Below are 21,817 nucleotides of genomic sequence, written 5' to 3'. Positions count from 1 at the left end.
ACACTTGTAATAATATAAGTTTGTAAATAGTATGAAAAACTAAAGAAACGGAAATTCAAGTGAATTTCATCTACATTTTATATATTTGAAAGAAATTAAAAGTCACAACATTTTTAAGCGCGTCACGAAATCCCTCTTTTTTTTTTTATTATTATTTATTATTTATTATTATTATTATTATTATTGTTCTTTCGGATCAAATTGTAGATGAAAGGAGAATCAAAAGTTGTTAAATGGCATGAACCTTAACTTGTTTTGCTGCATGCATAAAAAAAAACAAATGATGATCCTTATTTGATGCTAGAAATATGTAATAAAAGATAGCCAAAAAAAGCAAGAAGCTAATTAACATTTATTATAGATGAATAAGATACAGTACATTTCATATGCATTATATACAACAATAAACGTTTAGCTTTAAATATAGAACGACTGTATTCTAAAACAGTTTATTTTTTTTTATTTCATTTTATATTATTTCGCGTTATATAACTCTTCAAAAGACATGTATAAATAAAGATAAGTTAATTACATGAGAGGAAAAAAAAAATAAAGTGTTTCATCTTTTTTTTTTTTTTTTTTTTTTTTTTTTTTTTTTTTTTTTTTTTTTTTTTTTTTACAAGATAGAGGATGAGATAAGATATGCTCCCTGTTAAAGAAGAATAGTAGTACAAATTTGCTCAAAAAATATAAACAAAAGTGGAGATATGATCAAAGCCTTCCTTGGCATCTGATCTAATTTTAACCTTCCGTAAACAAATGAATTTGTGTTATATGTAACCATTTTTTACGTGATCGTCGTGTCCCCCCCACACGAAATAGTGTCAAAAAAAAAACTGTATTTATTAAATCCCAGATAAGGAAATAAAAAATTAGGAACTGATTTCAGGAGTTAATTTTTTTTTTATATTTGTTTGATAAACAGGTTTTTAGTTACGGAGCACGTAATGAAACGATATTCAAAGACTATTTTTAAATCCTCAAAAATTGATAATGGAATCACTGTATTTAGTAATTTTGAATACATATCATTGGAATAAGCTATTACATTTTACTACTTTATTACATAAAATTGATTATTTGACTCGCAATAAGATGTTTGCATGCTTATCACTTAATCTTTCTACTAAAGAGGAAAAAAAAGGATACCAAGCTTGTCATTACAGTAGTTATAAATATCTTTCAAATAAATTAATATTTAGAAAAGTGAATTACATAGTGAACCAGGTAATGTATTTTATGTAATGAAATATATAATTTCAGATAGTATGAGGAATGACAGGTATGAAGAGGCTGAAGTTTATAAAGATATAATATATACAACAGAGATAACGATAAAACATTGTTAATTTCATGACGTATTTGTGTATCAATTATAAACATGTGCATGAATAATAGAATATTTCCAAGTGAAAAGAGAGTCTGGATAGTAATAATAAAGTCAAAGATTTGATTATCTGAGTCATCAATACAAATTATACTTCTGCAAAAGGCTGTTCATAGACTACGGGAGGGAATGTAGATAGTTTTGAATAGTTGATATTAGAGAGCTGCAGAAAAGTTATAATTTAGATAACAATACATTGAATGGATTACATATCAAAGCAGAGGTTAAATGTAATATGAATTACGTAAATATATGAAGCGTGACATTACAGAGGGACTTGGCTTACTGTGGAATACTCAATATACATACAGAACTGAATAAGTTCTAGTCATTTAATCGATCGATGATGTAAAGATATTAGATATGATATCATACTCAAACTATGCTAAGATCATCCTAGTAGAAAGCGAATAGATTACATAATACGAATAGTATTTTAATAATGTTGATTGCAAAAAAAAAAAAAAAAAAAAGAAAGGGAAGGTCATGAATAGATGTGATTTAATTAGATAACTTTATTGGTAAACTAGGTCAAAGGAAATTCATTGAATATAAAAATGTATGTGTAAACTGTGATTAATTTTATTGATCAGTACGTGTATGTGAATATAAGAGAATGTTATAACGTTTAAAATGCATATACATATACAACAAATATATATTATATATAACCAGCATTTTGTCGAGGTGGAACAGCTGGTGTAGTTAATAGTGTAGAATTATTATTACAGGGTTGCTGTTGTAAGGAAGTGATATTATTATAATTATTGCTGCCATTATTATTATTATTACTATTATTATTACTATTATTAATATCTTCTTTTCTATTACTAGAAATTTGATAACTATTGAAAAGGGTATTTAAATCTTCATTTCTTTTTTGAAATGGTGGTAGTTGAGCCCGACGATGTTCAGAAATATTGCTACTATTTCCTCCTATTGTTTCAATGACAAAGATCGTTTCCATATGATTTAATATAAATTCTATTGCTCCAATCTTATAATTCATTTCTAATAAATCCCGATTTTCATCTTGATGTCGAAGAAGTGTAGGGCCAAATATGACAGCTAAATTTTTGGATGTCATTAAATTATCTTTGCTTTGACTCTGAACTCTATAAAAGTAAACAAATGAATACATATTTGATTAAGATAGCTAAATCTATTTACCTATTTAAATGCTCCATCAAGTACTTTAAAGTATTAAAGTTTTCAATAGGTAACATTTGAATCAATTGAGTCATTGTTTGTAGCTGCTCTTTACTGTCCGTAATCACTAAACATATATACAAAGCAAAAAAAAAATGAATATATTTATATTATATGAATGTATAAATGTATATTTTACTCATAGCATCCATAAATTTAGAATGTAATTCATAAGTAAATAATGGGTTAGGTAATTCTCTAAAATATTGTTTAAGAACACTTGTAATTGCACAAATATCATTCCATTTCTCTTCATCCGCTAAATTAAGTACTTCACCCTTTTCAAAAGCTTGTTGTATTTGTCTCATTTGACCTACACCACCAGACTTCCGATAAATACCTTCATAATCCATACCTAAAGAAAGAAAAAAATAATATTTCAGATATTTATTTATATAAATCTCTCTTATCATACCTCTTTTCTCAACAGATTCAACACATTTTTCTACAATTAATGGTATTTTCCCCTTTTCGGCTTGAATTTGTTTAATTAGGTCATTACCAAACATAAGTCTAGTAGTTTCGTTATTTGCATCTGAATTATTTTTTCTAAAACATACTTGTGGTACACTATATGCGCATTTAGCATGACAAACCATACTACATTCTAATATATATATATATATATATGTGTGTGTGTGTATATATGTATACATTTTTATATACACGTAAATATATAAATATTTGTTATGTAAAAAAGAAAAAAAAAATCATTACTATTACTGGATTTTAATTCAAGTTGTACCTGAACATTTTAATTCATTAACACGCCACATTTTTTCACCACAAGATTCACATTTGATAGGTCTTAGAAATTTGGTTTGAATAAAATGATGCTTGCTTCCTCCTGTTGTTCTATTAACAGTAGGGTTTTCTGAATCCTTTTTTACGGGAAAAGACTCTGAGGCCAGCTCTAGAGATTTTGTGTCGTAAGATATAGATAGGATCGATTTATTATTTTCTTCGACTTGTTTATTCGTTGTCTTATTTCTACTAGAGGCACTTTTATTTCTTCTAAATTTAAACAACCTAGGAGCTGCAGAGCCACTAAAACTATCGAGCTGTGCTAACTTTGCAGTTGCTGAAAAAGAGGAAGCGGGTTCACTGATTTGATTCGATTTATTATTTATATTTGGTAAGACAGTTGTAGGATGTGCAATACCAATAGACCCCGTAGAAAGGTTGCGTCGATGTTTATTATTACTGGTACCGTTACTTTTATTATTATACTGGGTAGATTTTAATTGTTTTAATGTATCATCTTGCTCTTCAGAATTATCGTCTATTGTTAAAAAACTTGTACCAGCAAAAACTGCCTTAGCTTCTTGTTCTCTCTCTATCACACGACGTGATAAATCATTATTAAGTTGAGTGAGTTCAGCATTTTTAGTATTCAATAAGATCATATCCGAAATGATCTCTTCACGTCCTTTTACTAATCGGGCATAACTTTCTTTTGCCAGAGTCATATCCTTCTGCATAGAATTCAGTTGCTGTTGGTAAGCATGTTGAATTCTTTCCCAATGCAAATCTTGAGGCTTTTGACTAGCTAATAATTTTTCGATGTTTTTAGAATGAGTTTCTAATTCACGAATAAGATTGTCTCGTTCTGATCTCAAATCATAACATATCTGTTCCAAATCTGCACGTGTTTGATTGAGAGCTTCAATTTCTTCCTTACTATAATGAATAAAATCATGCCCATTAAAAATGTTAGCTTGTTGGTAAAACAATAGCTCACTCTTCAGACGAATAATTTGATTTTCGGCCTCTCTTCGTGCTTGCACCTCATGCGCATACCCCTCCTTTACCATATTGAATTCATCTAATGCCTTTCTACTTATTGTCTACATAAGGAAAAAAAAAGAGAGAGAGAGAAAGAGAGAGAAAGAGAGAGAAAGAGAGAGAAAGGATACGATGAATAACTTCCTTTGAATATATATATATATATATACAAATATATGAAACATATTCATAAAACTTACTTTGATTTTATTAAATTTGCCTTCTACTTCCCGTAAACGATTCTTTGTCTCAATTAGTTGATGCTTTAATGCATGCACTTGAGGTGTATCATCTAACTGATCCATATCGACTACTCGAGTAAGACTGTTATCAATAGAACTTCGAGGTGTCTCTTCACTATTTCTTTGACCCATTAGCATATTATTTAATTCATTGATATCATTGGATTCTAATAAAGGTGAATGTTCTTCTGTATAGGCATTTACAATGGAGGTGGTTGAAGAAGTTCTCAATTCAAGAGGCGGTCTACTTAAAGATGTTGTATTTTTACTATCATAATAATGTCTACTCTGTAGATATAATGTCAATTAGTTAAATTCAATCTATTTAAAGCTACCGTTGTAAAATATTACATTATTATTTCGCTCATCCCTCTTTTTCATTCGAAGTTGTTTCCTTGTTTCATGACATTTTGTACAATAAATTCCCTACAATAGATCATGAAGTCTTTTATCATAACATATAACTAAATTATTTACTTACCTTGCTTGTTTGTGTAAATACCAAGTCATTAATTTTTTTATTACATTGAACACATCGAAAACATTCTGCATGATAAGCCTCATCACCTATATTTATACATTTACCTTAACATCTATCTTTTCTTGTTCCTCCCTTAACAAACAAACAAACAAAAAAACATACTATAAATTACCTGTCATTATAGCTTCATCTTTAATTGTTTTTTTACAAGCATGGCAACTATATGAGCAATCTTCACAGATAGGATTACCGTCTCTTAATAGTAATAAATTACTATAACATTCAACTAGTTTGTGACACTTGGCACAACGGAAACTTTAGAAAAAAAAACAAAAATATTTGTAAGCAATTAGATACATATAAAAATGTAAATAGTATTTTATCGTTATTTTGTAGTACCACTCGAAATGCCAAATACCATCACCAAATTGAACTACAGACCCATCTTCAATGGGCTTTTGACAGCCATGGCAATGAGGATCTTCACATTCTTCTCCAACTAAAACTTCTGTGTTGTCATAATATGAATCCATTGATTTTCCCTCTATTTAAGCTTTAAATTGAAATAGATGTGTATGTGAAATAACAAGAGGAGGAAAAGAAGGCAAGAAGAAGAAAGGGAAAGAAGAAGAAGAAGAGAATAAAATGAAAATGTATTTTAAGCAGGAGTAATAAAAAAAAAAAAAAAAAAAAAAAAAAAACTTGGTTTTAGCCACATTCGTTTTTATTTAAAAATAAATATTAAAAAAAAATTAAAAAAAAAAGAGGCTTGATTATTACAAATTGCTTGTTGTGGGAATTGAAAACGTGTTATATTTTCATAACCAGTTCTTTTGCAATTCGTAAAACGAACTGATCATAACCATATTGACCTATTAGTTGTAATCCAATAGGATACTTTAACTGAGTCTCAAATGGTACAGTAATGGCTGGTAGACCGGCTAGATTAGCAGGTAATGTCATCACATCATCTATATATTCGACTGAATTATATTTTGATAACTTGGGTGCAGGTGATGTTGCACTTGGCACTAATAGCATATCTACTGCTGAAGTTTGATTTAACTCATCAGTATATAATAAATTAGGTTGTTTAAATACTTGATTAAATTCTTTCTGAATTAATCTTCTAATTTTTTGTGCTGGCAAAAATAATGCTTCATATGTTCTAAAGGTACGAAAATTTAAGTTTACACACTATACATGTATATCTATTTATCTATCTAAATGTACATATATAACCTTACCCTGCTGTTAATACATGAGTTCCAAGTAAAATACGTCTCTGAACTTCTTCACCAAATCCTTCTGTACGTGTATCTTCATATAATAGATGGTCTACATTATCAGGACTTCTATGACCTTTGCAAATTATAATTAAATGAGATATAAATAAATAAGATAATATATATATAAATATATGTATATATACCATAACGTATCCCATCATATCTTGCTAAATTTGAGCTTGCTTCTGCAAGTGCAATTGTATAATAAGCAGGTAAACATAAAGAAATATGAGGTATCGATATTGAAACTATCTTTGCACCTAATTTTTGTAAATGTTGAATTCCTTTACGCCATACTTCAATTACTTCATTTGACAATGAATCAACATAGAATTCTTGAGGAATTCCAATCGTTAATCCCTTTAAATTTCCACTATTTTGAAATCTAGATAAAAGTTCAATTTCATTCTCTTCTATTTTATTTCGCAAGTCAACAGGCATACAAGTAGGATCACGAACATCATATTTCGAAATGATATCTACAAAAAATATATATTAATATACATATATTGATACATATATATAATTGGATTTACCATATACATTTGAACAGTCCTCTACAGTTCGACTTAAAATCCCAATAGTATCTAATGAGTTAGCATAAGCAATTAAACCATGTCTAGAGCAACGACCATAACTAGGTTTAAATCCAACTAAACCACAATAAGAAGCAGGCATTCTAACTGATCCACCTGTATCTGATCCTAATGCACTTTTTTTTTCCTCAAAGCAGTTAGAGCCAACAGGCTAATTCTATTTCTATTTGTAAATTACTTACGCTAAACACATGCCCATTGCAACACTGGCTGCACTTCCACCTGAACTACCGCCTGCAGATCTTTTATCATCTTCCTTGTAACTTAATGGATTGATAACAGGACCAAATGCACTATGTATATTTAGAGAGCTAAACATGGACAGAATCTATTTAGTTTTAATATATTATATACATATTTTTTAAATCATTATTCACAATACCCCATACCAAATTCATCCATATTTGTCTTTCCAATAATTAATGCACCAGCTCTGTTTAATAACTCGACTACAGTAGCATCATAAGGCGAATTGAAATCTAAAAAATATAAATTTGTATTAGAAAATTATCTTATTCATTTTGAGAATCAAGATAGTATCATTATACCTCTCAACATATTCGAAGCACATGTAGTAGGTAAAAATCGAGTACAAATATTATCTTTTATCGCAATAGCTGTTCCATCAATTGAACTTAAAGGTGTTCCTATTATGTAATATTTATTATAAGAAAAAATACATGTCTTGTTTTTTTTCTTCTTCTTCTTTTTATATACCATTTAAATGTCTTTTATCTGACTCTTCTGCTTTTTGTTCTAATAGAGCTCTGCTATTAACTGAAGTAAATGCGTTAATTTCAGAATTGTAGCGATCTATTTTTTGTAATGATTCCCTTAAAGCAATCGTTGAAGAATAACGACTCTACCAGATGGGTAAATGAAAAGAGAAAAAAAAAAGGAGGGAGTCTTATATGTAGTTTATTTTATTTATTTACAACATGCTTACATGTTTTGATATTTGGGCTGTTCTTATAATAGACCTCGTTAACATAACTCAAGTTAACAAACCCTGCCAAAGAACCTGGAAGGGCTAATTTATTATTTTTTTTTTTTTTTTTTGAATGGAGATTTAAATTGTTATTGTTACAACAGTCAAAGCGGAAAAAAATACATGTATATGCATATACATTTTTAATCTTCTTGATTATGAAGGGAAGAAAGGTATAAAGGGCAACAAATTCTATATAGTTATTGGTGCACTAATCCTAGATGCAATATAAGTTTTTTTTTATCAATAATATGTGTTTGAGTCTACAAAACATGCATTGTCTATTTCCTTTGTTTACTTGTATCGAAAATTTTGTGCAAGTGTCTCCTTTTATTTTATGGCAGAGATTGACAGTGTTTGTATGTCAACTCAGGATACTGCTTTTCATATTCTTGCCAAGTTGTAAATCTGTTTAAAATATGATAACACAAATATTAATACTTCACTATATAGATTTTTTTTTTGTTTTCCCTAAAACAGTCTAACTCTAGTATGTTTGATTACATAATATAGTGTTTGATAGACATTTCTCTGTATCCTCTCATATTTTTTTTTGCGAGAATTAAATGGAGCTTGCAGATACAAATTGAAATATAGTGTTCTCCGCGTTTTATAGGATAGGACGTAAAGCTCCTGTTAATGATGTTTAATTATGGTAGAAAAGGATAGTTTTGTTGAACATTATGTAAATTACAGTATTACTTTTATAGTAGAAATTCCTTGTACAATACTATTCCTTATTGGTTATTATCCAAAATAATTTTGTGAAGTAGTAGAGTTTTCCCCATCACTCTTTTATTAACATTATTATTATTATTATTATTGTTATTATTATGATTTCAAAACAAGTCATTCATGTCATTGGGCTTCAATTAACAGTATATGGTTTAGAAGAATATAATAAATTTTATAGAGGAGCACCTGTTACTGTCATGTTTGCGCTTCATGGTCGATTACGTAAAATAAAGAAAGATATAAAATAGTTAATATTATCATAATAGTTATTCTATAATATATATATATATATGTATACATATAGAAAATCAATTCAAGATGGAATCGGTTTCTCAAGCTATATGCCAATTAAATGAACATTATCAAAAAGGAAATCGGTACATTCTCGTTATTACATTTGACTCACCTAACCATGGAAGTCGGCTTATTTATAAGCCTGCAAACTATGGTTGGGTAGAGGGTAAATATAAAAATCCAACTCATGCATTAGATATGTGGAGTATGATTCATTCTACTTCACATACTGTGAGTGAATTAATTGATGTAGTAGAATACTATTTATTTGGTGGTTCCCAACAATGGGTAGAGATTTGGGGAGTAATGGGTTTCTCAATGGGTGGCCATGCAACATTCTTAACAGCAGCCAATGGTATTTATATAGCTTATCAATAAAGGAAAAAGAAAAAAAAAGATAAAGAGAGAGAGAGAGAGAGAAATTTACAATTTTCTCTTCTTTTCCATTATACATAGATCCTCGCATTACAGTTGCTATCCCTATTGTTGGAACTGCTGACTTTATTACATTAATGAAAGCTCGACTAAACGAAACAAGATTGCAACCTGCTGAAACATATCTTCCTGATTCATTTTGTAAAATGATATCAGGGCATTTGGCCGAATTAGATCAAAAATTAAAAACTAAGCATATTTTAATTATGAATGCTGAAAAGGATACGTTAGTAAAAGCTGCTTTCAATAAGTCTTTAGTTGGCTCTTTACGTCAAATTCATATTGGAAAAGAAGGTGATGATTGGAGATATGATCTTGTTCCTGATGTTGGACATGAATGGTGCCCATATATGATAGACGCTACTGTCCATTGGTGTCAGAAGTGGATGATCACTAATAATAAAGGCGAAACATCAAAAATATAGATTATAATCTATATTTATGTAACTAAATAAAAAAGAAAAAAAGAAAAAAAAAAAAAGAAAAAAAATAGTAATTTTAAAGGTCTTCTAAGATAGATGTAAGTCCAACTAAGAATACACCTAAAAAGAAAAATAAAAGTACAAAATGCTGCTTATTGTCTGCCCTAATAGCTTGCGGTAACATACTCTAATATGAAATGAATAAGCCACCTATTCATACAAAATACTAAAATAAGATTATTACCTGAATAGTAATAAGGGACATCATTCCACTGACACATCCAAATACAATACCAAACAACCAATTTTCACTCTTTTTCGTTATATTCTTAATAAGCCCTAACCCAATAAGTGCACCTAATGGCTGAGAAAGTCCTCCCATTATAGCCGCATAATTGAACGCAGTTACACGAGATTGTGTGGCGTAATACAAGGGTAAAGCGATCATAAATCCTTCTGTTAAATTATGAATTGACATAGCAATAGCAACACTGATACCGAGTGAAGTGGATGCTTGACTGGAAACAAACATGATGAGTCCCTCTAAAATCAATTAAAAATCAATATTGAACAATTCTTCAGTATATAGATGTATTTTTTTTTCTTTTTTAACCTGTTTACCTGGAAACTTGTGTACACAAATGGCAATAGCAGTTTGAATGCCAATACTATAATAATGTTTAGGATCATTTTCAACTGTTTGTTCAACTGATTCATGATGATTATGATGATTTGCACTTGAACATTCACTAATAGTATCATTATCAGTTACTTCTTCTGTTTGATGAAGTTGATTATGATGGGTTAGATCATCATGATGAAATCGGAAATGAGATTCACTTGAACGAATTGTACCATATTCAACATCACAAGGCCGATTATTTAATTTACGTCTTTCCTCTCTTATTGAATGTCTATGATGATGTTCTTCATTATGGTGGCATTCTTGCGTTGCTTCTCCACAAGCATGAATAGCATCAGGCATTAAATAATGAATAAGTCTAGTTAACAAAAGAGTAAAAATAGCTCCACCAAAATAGCATACATATAATACTGTAGAATTATTTAGATTTTTTTGTGCTTGAGGGAATAATACAGATAAAGATGAGAATAATAAAACACCAGATGCCAGTGACATAGACGCTGCCATAAAGGAACGACTATCTAATACTTTTGTATGAAAAAATTTATCTATAAAAACAATTGAAGCTATAAAAAAAAGAAAAGAAAAGAAAGGAATTAATTAAGGCTATCTCATATCATAATTTGATTCAATATCTTATTACCTCCAATGATGCATGCTGAAGATGATAACAAAACACCAAACCAGCCATTTAATGTATTATCATGAATGGCTAATGATGATATCTTTGTTATAAAATTCATTTGATACAAGAAGCAAGAAAAAAAAAAAATACAAATAAAATAAATTTTACTCTGTAATTAAGGTTTTGCAGCATGAACAAATTAAGTTTGAAATTTTCTGTGACAGTGTTTTAATGGAGAAATTTTTGGAATTCCATTCATAAATTGTCCCCCCTATTTTGATCTTGTAATAGTAGACTTATAAAGAAATAGATTACATTTTATTGACTATGAACAGAAGAATTAAACATTATATGCTATGTAAAATTGATATAATAGAATTCTCGTTCTTTTCTTTTTGTTTTAATAGCATGCTCCTTTTCTTTCTTTTTTGTTTTTGAAAGCATTAAAATATAGTTGAAGACGAATACTCCTTCCTTCTCTCTCCTTTTTATTTATAATCAATATGTGCATATATCCAAGTACTGAAATCTAGTATGTTCAGTTGTATCAGTTGGGTTTAAGAAAAAAAAATTCATTATAATATGCTTTATAAACAAATCTATATTTGATGAAAGTAAGTGTAAACGACTCGGTATTATTTACTGCTTAATTCAAGTCAAATAATGATAAGCTCAGTCGTAATATATATTTTATGTATAATAGAGTTGTAACTCTTATAATATTAGCTTCTTTGTAAACATAACTAACTACGAAGAATAATAAAAGGAAAAGGATATACCCCATTTTTGAGTATATTTGACCAAAAAAAAAATATAAAATAATATATGTTCTAGATATACCAAGACACTTATTATTCAATCCTAGTTATTGTATATCCTTTATATTGATTTCTATAATCAAGTCATTGATCGTACTATTATTTCATTAAGAATATCTTAACATAACATGTTTGTGATTGATACATAATACATAATTATAACACATTTTTCATCTTTTATCTACTACACTTTAGACTATGCTAATATTAACAATAATGATCTTTAAGTTGAATACAAGTAGGGTAGATAAAGGCTATCATGCAAATCTTTTTTTTTGTCTTCCTCCTGATCCCAATATTTCATTCATTATGTTCTTATAATGAGAGGAGGTCAGCATAGTGTCTGGAGAACAGAGGGCATTTTTTTTAAAAAAAATAAATAAATAAATAAATCTCTGCTTAGTTATAGTTCTTATCCTCTTAGAAAAAGGGAATTCAAATAACTGAGTTATATATTTAGTAAATAAAGTTCAAAATGAACAGCTTCATCTCTATACGGCATCATATATTTTTAAAAGAATAGTGAACTGTTTATATCAACAAGATTGATCAATAGAGGTGCAATTAAATATGTTAAGCATCTTTAATCAAGAAGAAGTTTTATCATTCAATTGTTTTTTTTTTTAATATAAGAAGTGTTTAAATGTTTAAATATTATATTTCTTTAAAATACTTTTGTAAGAAAATTGAAAGCAATCTATTAAATAGTATTTTAAACACTGTGTTAATGTATAAGTTTTTTTTTGTAAGGGTTAAATTATAGCCAAAAATTTTTTGTTTAGTCTAAACTTTAAAACAATAAGAATGATTGCACCTATTAGGTAAGTAATCCCAGCAAACATCTTGTAAGTGAAGAATGAGGAAGATTGGACAGCTGATTCAATAGAGCTTGCTATAGTTGAGCCAAACACAGGAATCGAATTGGATAAGAGTAATAATGACAGCCCTGAAGGGAACCTTTCCATACCAAGAATACTTGCAGAAATAGGAGACAATAATGCAAAATAAGATCCACAAAAGAAACCAAACACAATACTAAAACCCATCAGAGTCTCATATGTGTATGCAAAAGTCCAAATCAGTAAACAACTGATGGCTGAAATTAATGTAAAAATAATATTTGAATTTAATTTTCCGATGCGATCAGCAAGATATCTGTAAATAAACATAAATTATTATTATTATTATTTGGAGTTAAACATGCTATTGTTATATTTACCCTGCTACTAAACGACCTATGAAATTCATTGCAGACATAACAGCAACAAGTGATGAGCCCTGAGAATCAGGCATCCCTAGATGTGTTGCGTAAGCTAAAAAAAAAAAGGAAACATACATGCATACATTTTATGAATTTTTATTATTTGCAATGTTCCTTTTTTTTTTCTTACCAGGAACAAAAAAGAATGGTATAAAATAGCCAAATAAAGCAATATCTGATCCAATACAATAAATAAGAAAGTTTATATCTTTAAGTACATCAAAATGAACTATTTTCGAAAGTTTCTTTTTTTCTTGAGGTTTAGCAACTCTTTCTTTTACTAATATGCATGCAATCGCATCACACACTAGGCAGATGAGACCTAATATTCGATAAGTCCAACTAGGTCCCAAATTTCTATTAATGGGTGTTATGATCAATGGCATAACGAGTCCACCTATACCAGATCCGCCAGCTACTATACCTAAAGCAATGCCTCTGTTTTTTGTAAACCATTGAGGGGTAACAGCCATTATAGTTACATACAAGCATGAAGCACCTAATCCAAATAAAATTCCTTGTGATAAATACAAATGCCAAATCTATGTAGTTTGTATGTATGTATGTATAATAAAAGATATATATATATATATGTATATATATAAAAGCAAATTTTGCGTGTATAGTAATTACTAAAGATCAATACCTTATGAGTAAAGCTAGCCATTTCTAATGCAATAGTAATACAAAGAGTGCCTACAATTTTTATCTGCCGAAGACCATATCTAGCGATACATACATGAATGAAAGGACTCATACCATTGATAAAAATTAACGCCAATGTACCAACAAAGCTAAGTTCAACGAGTGCTTTTGAATTACCCGAGAATATGTTCTGATAATAATAATCTTGCATTACACCTACATTTTAAACTCTGTATTTATATATGTATATATATATAAGATGGTATTTTAATAATAATGTCTATTTACCCCTATAAATAGTAGGAAAAAAAAAGGATTGAATACATTATATTGTTTATGATATTCAATATTCATATACCAGCTTGTGACAATACCGAAACTTGTCACTTGAACGCAAAATGCACCTAAAACCACAAGCCAACCATATCCACCATCAAACTCTTCTTCATTATCTTCATTATTTAAAGATAAATCACGCTCAATGTCTCCCTCTATTCTTTACAAATATATATCATGTTAAAAAAAGAGGAGGCATATTTTAAATATGAATGATATACATATACATATATATTTATATATATTTAAACCTGTTATAGTTATGTCTGCAGAAGATGCATGAGAGTGATTTGATTGAGTCTCTATCATTTGATTCTGTTGAATTTTACTATTAACTTGGTTCTTATTATTAGTTTTTATTATTGAAGGCTTGTTTTCCTTGTTTTTTGCACTTTTTTGAACATTCATCATTCCCTTAAGGATTCGAAGAAAAAAAAATTACTTTGAAGGAAATAAAATATAAAATTAAAACAGATGTGTGTTTGATTTGAAATTATTACTGCAATCTGTTACACATACAGCTGATATAGAAAAAAAAAATAATAATTAATAATCCAATAAAATAGATACTTAAGAATTTACGCTTGGTCAGTAAAACATATTTAAACGTAAATAAAGATACACAAAAGGAAGTGTGTCAAAATTTACAAACTGGAACAAATAGGAATCCCTCATAGGAAATCTTTTACCCGTCTTTATGAGAAAATATGTATTTAAGTTCTTAATTTATCATTGTATAGTAGTTTATGCAATGGATTATTAAATAAGAAAAAAAAAATACTACATTTATATATACATATAGATGTCCTCAAATTACAACGATTATAAGTATATTAATATGATGAGTATTGAGTATATAGTAAGAATAATATATGTGATAATATAATAGATGAATTACTTTGCGTGGTACGAATCATTGAAGACATAGTAGATATAAATAAATTATGGTACATGCGATTGTTGGATTCTATTCACTTACATAGTTTTGTAATTTTGTGAATAAACTAGTTACTGAAGCTGAGCGTCGGTAAGTACTATTTGTATCAAAATTAGCCTGTGATTTTGGACTAAATGATATAATTGAATGGTTATCACCATCATCATTCATAAAAGATAAACTTGGTTGTGATAATGTATTTGTATTTCCAAGTAAGGTCATAGATTGAAGCTGATCTTTAATTCTATGAATATAAATGGCAGATCTATATATATAAATATATATTCATATATTTGTATACATAAAGGTAAGAATCATATATGGTATATAATTATATTTTTAACTTACATTTCTTTTCGTAGATACAGGGATTTTAATTTTTCTCGAAGTTTGTCTCCGTTATTCTTCTTTGGTAATTGATCTTTATCTACTAGAACAACTGTATCCACAAGCAATGAATGATACTCTAAAATTGAGTTTACTATGACGGGTACAACTGATAACTTGCTTGCACTATTCGGCTTTATAGCAGAAATGATAATAATTTCCTTATTATCGTTTAATTGAATAGCATAGCTATAAATGGTAAAAAAATAAATAAATAAATAACAGCATTATATATATGTAAAGTATATATTACCATCCTTCATGCAAAATATCTGGATGACAATTTTCAACAGTTTGTTCAATGTCAGTTGGAAAATAAATTAAACTATTTGTCATAATCACTTCACTAAGGTGGCCAAGTACATAAAGACATTGTCCCTCTTCTACAATTGTTTGTTGTGCATCTATTGCCTTTCTTTGAACATTCCATAGAAATCCAATATCCCCAGTGCGCATGTATTTGATGCCTTTATCTGCTGATCCATGTAGTGTTGCTTCAAAAAGGTCGGGTTGTTCATTTTTTATCATTGGTTTATACATGCCCTTCACATTACTATCAGAAGAAACCCATATCTCTCCTATTACATGACTAGGACATAATTCTAAAGTTTCAGGATTAACAATGGCCACCATTGTATTTATTGGAACAATACCCGAGTCATGTAATAAAATGCCAGTCTGCATTGATCCAGGGCATACAATACCGTGCCTAAGCCATTTAAGATCAGCTATAAGTGAAATAGGTTCTAATAACATATATGAACGTGTTGTAATCATCGGATTAAAGGGATGACTGTAAACTGTATTCACTGTCTCCTTTTCAACTCTACTTAGTGCTAAATAACGTGCTATCTTTTCATATAACATAGGTTTTGTTCTACATGCAACAGTTACCATCATATTTTGTATATTCTGAAGAGGAATCCTTCTTTGTTCTGACGGAAGAATTTGATTCATGGCATAATCAAATAACATGTAATTTGTACAAATAGTTCGGCATTTCCTTTTAGCTACTAATTCAAAATAGAAAGCTGCATTGTTTCTAAATTCTATAGTAGGCATTAAAATAGTAGCGCAACCAACGTAGATATTACAAAAGGCAGCATGTAATAAGCCTAACCCTTCAAATCCATTCAGCCCAGTAACAATAAGCGGTCTTTGAAAATTAATCTGACAGGTCACCTTTTGAGAACGACATTGCGAAAGGAGGGTAGCATGACTGTAAGAGATGTATTGATGTGCCCCTGACTCGTAATCTTCACATTGCCTTTGTCGAATCAATACAAGTGCAGGTCTTTTCTTATCGGCTGTCCATTCAGATTTTATAGAAAATCCACTGTCAGGGCCCAACAGTTTATTATAGCGTGGCGCCTTCTCAACATTGATTTGAACAGGCAACTTCTTTAACCCGATTGGCTTGCCGCTGAGGGTAGTTGCATTCTTAATTGCAGAAACAATATTTTTGTTACGTAAAATATCTTCAGATTGTGAATTAGTAATGATATGCTGAATTTGTAAATCGTGAAGGGTACGAATCATGGCGTTTACATCATCTTGAATTCGTTTTTGAGAGGATTGCAGGAGTTCGGGAGGAGAGCAGATGATAGGGATAGCACCTACGACAAGACAGGCGTAAAGAGTGCAAACAAAGTCAAACCCAAAGGGTAACATCAACATTACGTTCGTACCAGCTTTAAGTGTGCACTTTTTAATGAAATAATTGACAAACGTAGCGATTTGATTATTCAGTTTGCGCCAGGTGATTGGCTTTGTAGTACCTTGGATGACATTCAGAAATACATTTTCATCAGGATAAAGGGAGGTACGCCATAAGATAATATCAATTATGTTTGTAAATTTTGATAAATCATAACCCGAGCGTTCATCAAGAGCTGTCTTTACAACCTCAATTCCAGAGTGTTGTAGTCTTTTGTGAGAAGAAATAATTTGTAGGGAAATTGCCTTTTCATAAGAGGATAAGCAAGTCTGCCACACAGAAGATAAACTGGTAGCATCAGAAATATGTGTTTTATTGAAAATCGTATGGTTAACATTCATTTTCAAATATTTAATGGGAAGTTTTCCTTCCATAAAATACCGTTTTGTCATTAAATGATGAATATATTGATTGCCATCCTTTAAATACCGAGGAAGTTGTCCTTTATTCATAGCAAACAAGATATATAATCTTAGTCCATGATGAGCTTGAAGTATCATAGTTAAGTTGCATGCTAACTTTTCAATTTCATTTTTAGGTAAGTTTGATTCAAAAGCAAGTATAGGTAGATACTGTCCATTAACAAAAACATCAAAGACAGTGCTAAAAAAAAAATAAATGAGTCTACAACATATAAACATGTATATATTGTTTTCACAATCTTTGTTTATATGCATATATATATATATATATTATATACCATAAATCTACTCGAGTGTTTTTAGTGATAGTATTACTAATATCTGACCTCAAGTGAACTTCTTCTACACCCAATTCTTCCCCTAAACGTTGTTGCCTTACACGATCTTCATAGGCGCCTAAAATAATTAAACGACCACCATAAACTGTACCTAGTAATCCTGTTTTTAAAAACCCTTGATGTTTAAACCTTTCTTCAGAGTAATATGTTTCTGAATGTATCAAAGTAGGCTTTGCATGATATATCAGATCAGATAAAGTAGGCGGTATTGCCCAAAATCCATCCTTTAGTGAAGGAGAATCAATCCAAATCTCACCTACCATGTTGGGTAAGCAAAGTAAGGATGTATCTGGATCTACAATGGCAACTGAGGTATTAGGGAAAGGAAATCCATGTGATCCAACTCTCAAATGTCTAGGGAATGTATCGAGGTCACTTACAGTAGTATTTGTTGCTAAGACTACAACTTCTTTTTTACATAAAGCGTCTGCATCTAGTATACATCCCCAAACATCTCTTGATTTCCCATTAGCAAATACAGTTCTTCTTTTAATAGTTGTCAAATTATCCTGTTGATTATAAAATTGCTCAAATTCTTCCGATTTACTAGGTCCTAGGTAATCCCTAAAACTCACAATAGCACCACCAAATTCAGATAATGACAAAATAGGTGTAACCACTTCAATTGGAGAATAAGACGTGTTTACTGAGATAAGAGGTTGAATCAATTTATTAGCAATAAATTCATTTAAATCAGGGTTGACAACGATGGTGTCTATAAATAGTAGTCGAAGTGTTGACAGATCAGGTGAAATCTTTTTACTATAATTTATAACTTGTTGTGTATTTTTTTGATAATATTTTGCGGCATAAACCATTCCAGGGTAACCAGCTAAAGCAACAGTAGCTATATCATGAAGAAATAAGTTTTATAATATATATATATATATATATAGGTAAATAACATGATATACCTCTGTATTTGGATATAGCATAAATCCATACTTCTGGTGTTTCAATAATATTGGGACTGGTAAAGATAGTATGATTTCCATTGTAAGTTGAACAAAGAACAGATATATTTAAACCCACCTGTTGCCGAGGTTCAAGGTAAGTTAACATTATATCTGAACCCTGTGTATCCCAGTTAGGGAGTATACTAGATATCCCATCTTGATCTTTAAAGACCACCGTTTCGGTCACTGCAGCTGTAAATGAATAACAATTGCTCATAATAGATGGGTGAGATACGGTTACGCCTTTCAATTCACCATTCATTGACTTTGTGAATTCGATATAAGCCAAAGGTGTATATCGAATTGGACTATATTTTATTTGACGTGAATCAGCATAACCAAAATCATGTGTTGTCCACCATTCTATATCCTTTGGGAAACTTATGTTGGCTACCTTTATATTCTTTGTCAAAATCTTCATATTTATATCAGTCGTTAATACAAGTTGACTTTGAGTGAGACGTAGGATAAACCATAATTCAGAGATATCCTCAATAGCATTGATCGGTACAGCCACGACTCCAGCAATAAAGCAAGCCATGAGTGAGGCAATGTAATCTATTATTTCAGACTTCCTATAGATAAGTACTACACGGTCACCAAGCTGAAGTTCTGATTTTTCACGAATCATCATTGCTATTTTCTCTGCTTTTGCTGCTAGTCTTTCCCATGTCAGACTCATTATTTCTTTACCCTTTTCATCGATCAATGTAAAAGCAGAGGCATTCCTTTCACTACCAGTAGCTCGATAGCGCAGAATGTCAGCAATCGACTTGAATTGATTAAGTTCTCTTTTATCTTGTAAATTAACGACTTTGAAAGGTATAGTACGAGGTAAAGATGGGAGTACTTGACGTCCCAAGGGCTCAAATGAGATATCCTTTTCAACCCATGTGGGTGTTGGAATAGGCTCAATACTGTAAAATGTTTTGGTCATCATCACGTTGCCATATTTGCTGAAATTTATTTTCTGTTCCTTAGAAGATAGATCAACTGATGATGTATCAGATAAGTACTGCTGATTTAACATTGCTGAAGTGTCAATAGAGGAAACTGATAATCGAGCAGGATTAATACTTAAAGAAATATTTGAAGCCAATTTTCTGATGGAGGGCGCTTTAAGATCAACGTCAACTATATTATTATTATTGTTGTTGTTATTATTTTTTTTTTAAAAAAAAAAAGAAATAGAAAAAGAAAAAAGAATTCAATAATGTAGCAACACACATGATTGCAAGCACAAATAATAAACCGAATATGCAGCAAGCAAATTTAAAGCAGCAAAATAAAAATATAGTCTACTAAAAATCTAGAATGAGGAAAATAAGCATGAAGAGAATAACTCAGTTTAAGATGATATATGTATATATAGAAATATATGTTACTGTATTAAGGAAAAAAGATCAAGCTAACACCATATCTTTATTCAAAGGAAAAGGAACAAGTAATGGATCATTATATTAAAAGGGATTGGAGGGGGGACACGGGAGTAGGAGTGGATAAAAAAAAAAAAAGAGGTAGAAATATGTATATACTCTCTACGTTTTTTTTTTCTTAATACACAGCCCTTACCGTTTTATATGTATATAGCTACTAGTGCTCAATATGTGTATGTTTTACTAATGAGAGGATTTTCATAAATGGAGAAGATATGAATATAATGAAAAAGTAATGTGTAGACCTGCTGCTTTAATTTGCTCACTGATTCCATTCCAAAGAATCACTTCTGTTAGAATATCTAGACATATAGTATTCTTGTCTTTGTTTCTCTATATTATTTGTGCTTGCATTTGTAGATAGTGATCTATTGATAGAACCACTACTATTATATGAATAGTTACCATATGGTTGTTGCTGAGGTCTATAACCACCATTATTAATAGGTCTATACAAGGGCCTAGGCGATGTATTGATTGGCTGTGAAGGATGTGTAACACTCGAATGATGAGGTCTCGGTGGCTGATTATTTGTATTATACATTTGCTGAGATCTATATATCATATTTTGAGGAGGCATTGGAGATGAAGATGAGGAAGGAGGACGTTGATTATAGTAAGAATTAGAACCAGGAGGAGGCATTGGACGCATATGTGATTGTTGCTGCTGAGGATAACGAGGAACCATATAAGGTCTATTACTTGGAAGTGAGGAATTATTATAATAAGGTCCATTATAAGGTCTATATTGAGGCTGCATTTGTGGTCTCATATGTTGTTGAGATAATGGTACATATTGTTGTTGTGGTTGATAATGCTGTTGTTGTTGTTGCTGCTGTTGCTGTTGCTGTTGTTGTTGTTGTATTTGACGATGATTATTTTCCATTAAATTAACAGCTTCTACTGTACGTGTAGGAGAGTGAGTTGGAGAAGGTAAAAAATCCAAAAAATCCACTACATCAGCAGCACTTGGTTCAGGCCCTAGTTCTTCAATCAGTTCGGCTTCGCTTTTTTGCTGAATAGAAGATGAAAAATCTGCTAATAAGCTAGCTTTCTTTTTTTCAAAACCTTTTAAAGTAATGTCCCCATCTTCTAATTCTAGTTCAAGATTTCGAAGCTTTTCAAGAATTTCTGGCGGTAATTCTTGATTATGGTCAGATGCCATGTTTTTTTTTTCTTTTTTAAATGATTAAATTAATAAGATGAAATAAAAATAAATAAATGAAAAAAATAAAAAAAAGGAGAATTAAAAAAATTATTTCGCGAAAAAATAACAGCCACTAAAAAAAATAAAACCTTAGTCAAGGTGATATACAGTGAGAACGGTAAATATTGTCACATTACAAAAATTAAATATCCTTTACTAAAAAATAAATTTCACTTTGCCCAAAGTTAATGGCACTAAGCTGAAAATAATTGTCCTTAAGTAAAGG

General features: G+C 30.0%; 7 protein-coding genes across 7 annotated transcripts; 1 reads left to right on the top strand and 6 right to left on the bottom strand.

Moving 5' to 3' along the window:
* Positions 1 to 1,891: 1,891 nt before the first annotated feature.
* Positions 1,892 to 5,787, bottom strand: BX663DRAFT_504733 (uncharacterized protein). Its single transcript, XM_051526964.1, has 10 exons — positions 5,504 to 5,787; positions 5,277 to 5,419; positions 5,105 to 5,190; positions 4,975 to 5,049; positions 4,582 to 4,911; positions 3,342 to 4,443; positions 3,012 to 3,203; positions 2,736 to 2,951; positions 2,558 to 2,663; positions 1,892 to 2,502 (listed from the first exon to the last, which is right to left on the bottom strand). Exons 1-10 carry the CDS (start codon positions 5,635 to 5,637, stop codon positions 2,049 to 2,051), a joined length of 2,838 nt encoding a protein of 945 aa, XP_051384328.1. The 5' UTR covers positions 5,638 to 5,787; the 3' UTR covers positions 1,892 to 2,048.
* An 18-nt stretch (positions 5,788 to 5,805) lies between these two features.
* On the bottom strand, positions 5,806 to 8,007 carry BX663DRAFT_504729 (amidase signature domain-containing protein). Its single transcript, XM_051526963.1, has 8 exons — positions 7,707 to 8,007; positions 7,538 to 7,636; positions 7,372 to 7,468; positions 7,172 to 7,300; positions 6,930 to 7,105; positions 6,537 to 6,872; positions 6,352 to 6,466; positions 5,806 to 6,272 (listed from the first exon to the last, which is right to left on the bottom strand). The coding sequence occupies exons 2-8, from the start codon at positions 7,545 to 7,547 to the stop codon at positions 5,915 to 5,917; spliced, it is 1,221 nt and encodes a 406-aa protein (XP_051384327.1). The 5' UTR covers positions 7,548 to 7,636; positions 7,707 to 8,007; the 3' UTR covers positions 5,806 to 5,914.
* Positions 8,008 to 8,810: 803 nt separating this feature from the next.
* BX663DRAFT_432254 (uncharacterized protein) lies at positions 8,811 to 9,384 on the top strand (the record flags this gene model as incomplete). Its single annotated transcript, XM_051522915.1, has 2 exons — positions 8,811 to 8,934; positions 9,017 to 9,384. 2 exons carry the CDS (start codon positions 8,811 to 8,813, stop codon positions 9,382 to 9,384), a joined length of 492 nt encoding a protein of 163 aa, XP_051384326.1.
* A 493-nt stretch (positions 9,385 to 9,877) lies between these two features.
* On the bottom strand, positions 9,878 to 11,277 carry BX663DRAFT_560028 (Zinc/iron permease). The gene is made up of 4 exons (XM_051531878.1): positions 11,150 to 11,277; positions 10,485 to 11,072; positions 10,108 to 10,406; positions 9,878 to 10,050 (listed from the first exon to the last, which is right to left on the bottom strand). Exons 1-4 carry the CDS (start codon positions 11,247 to 11,249, stop codon positions 9,940 to 9,942), a joined length of 1,098 nt encoding a protein of 365 aa, XP_051384325.1. The 5' UTR covers positions 11,250 to 11,277; the 3' UTR covers positions 9,878 to 9,939.
* A 1,312-nt stretch (positions 11,278 to 12,589) lies between these two features.
* Positions 12,590 to 14,684, bottom strand: BX663DRAFT_504711 (major facilitator superfamily domain-containing protein). The gene is made up of 7 exons (XM_051526962.1): positions 14,443 to 14,684; positions 14,214 to 14,346; positions 14,144 to 14,145; positions 13,857 to 14,071; positions 13,341 to 13,752; positions 13,169 to 13,262; positions 12,590 to 13,104 (listed from the first exon to the last, which is right to left on the bottom strand). The coding sequence occupies exons 1-7, from the start codon at positions 14,600 to 14,602 to the stop codon at positions 12,702 to 12,704; spliced, it is 1,419 nt and encodes a 472-aa protein (XP_051384324.1). The 5' UTR covers positions 14,603 to 14,684; the 3' UTR covers positions 12,590 to 12,701.
* Positions 14,685 to 14,916: 232 nt separating this feature from the next.
* BX663DRAFT_504707 (uncharacterized protein) lies at positions 14,917 to 21,293 on the bottom strand. The gene is made up of 6 exons (XM_051526961.1): positions 20,790 to 21,293; positions 18,907 to 20,082; positions 17,933 to 18,839; positions 15,769 to 17,835; positions 15,477 to 15,704; positions 14,917 to 15,393 (listed from the first exon to the last, which is right to left on the bottom strand). The coding sequence occupies exons 1-6, from the start codon at positions 21,268 to 21,270 to the stop codon at positions 15,159 to 15,161; spliced, it is 5,094 nt and encodes a 1,697-aa protein (XP_051384323.1). The 5' UTR covers positions 21,271 to 21,293; the 3' UTR covers positions 14,917 to 15,158.
* Positions 21,152 to 21,775, bottom strand: BX663DRAFT_504706 (uncharacterized protein; the record flags this gene model as incomplete). Its single annotated transcript, XM_051526960.1, has 1 exon — positions 21,152 to 21,775. A coding segment is annotated over exon 1 (176 nt), but the record flags the coding sequence as incomplete, so codon positions are not given.
* Positions 21,776 to 21,817: the final 42 nt, after the last annotated feature.

Source organism: Cokeromyces recurvatus, assembly GCF_025118155.1.
Source record: "Cokeromyces recurvatus strain NRRL 2243 chromosome Unknown BX663scaffold_8, whole genome shotgun sequence".
In the NCBI taxonomy this organism is placed as follows: domain Eukaryota; kingdom Fungi; phylum Mucoromycota; class Mucoromycetes; order Mucorales; family Mucoraceae; genus Cokeromyces; species Cokeromyces recurvatus.
This window is presented reverse-complemented; position numbering and strand designations above follow the sequence as displayed.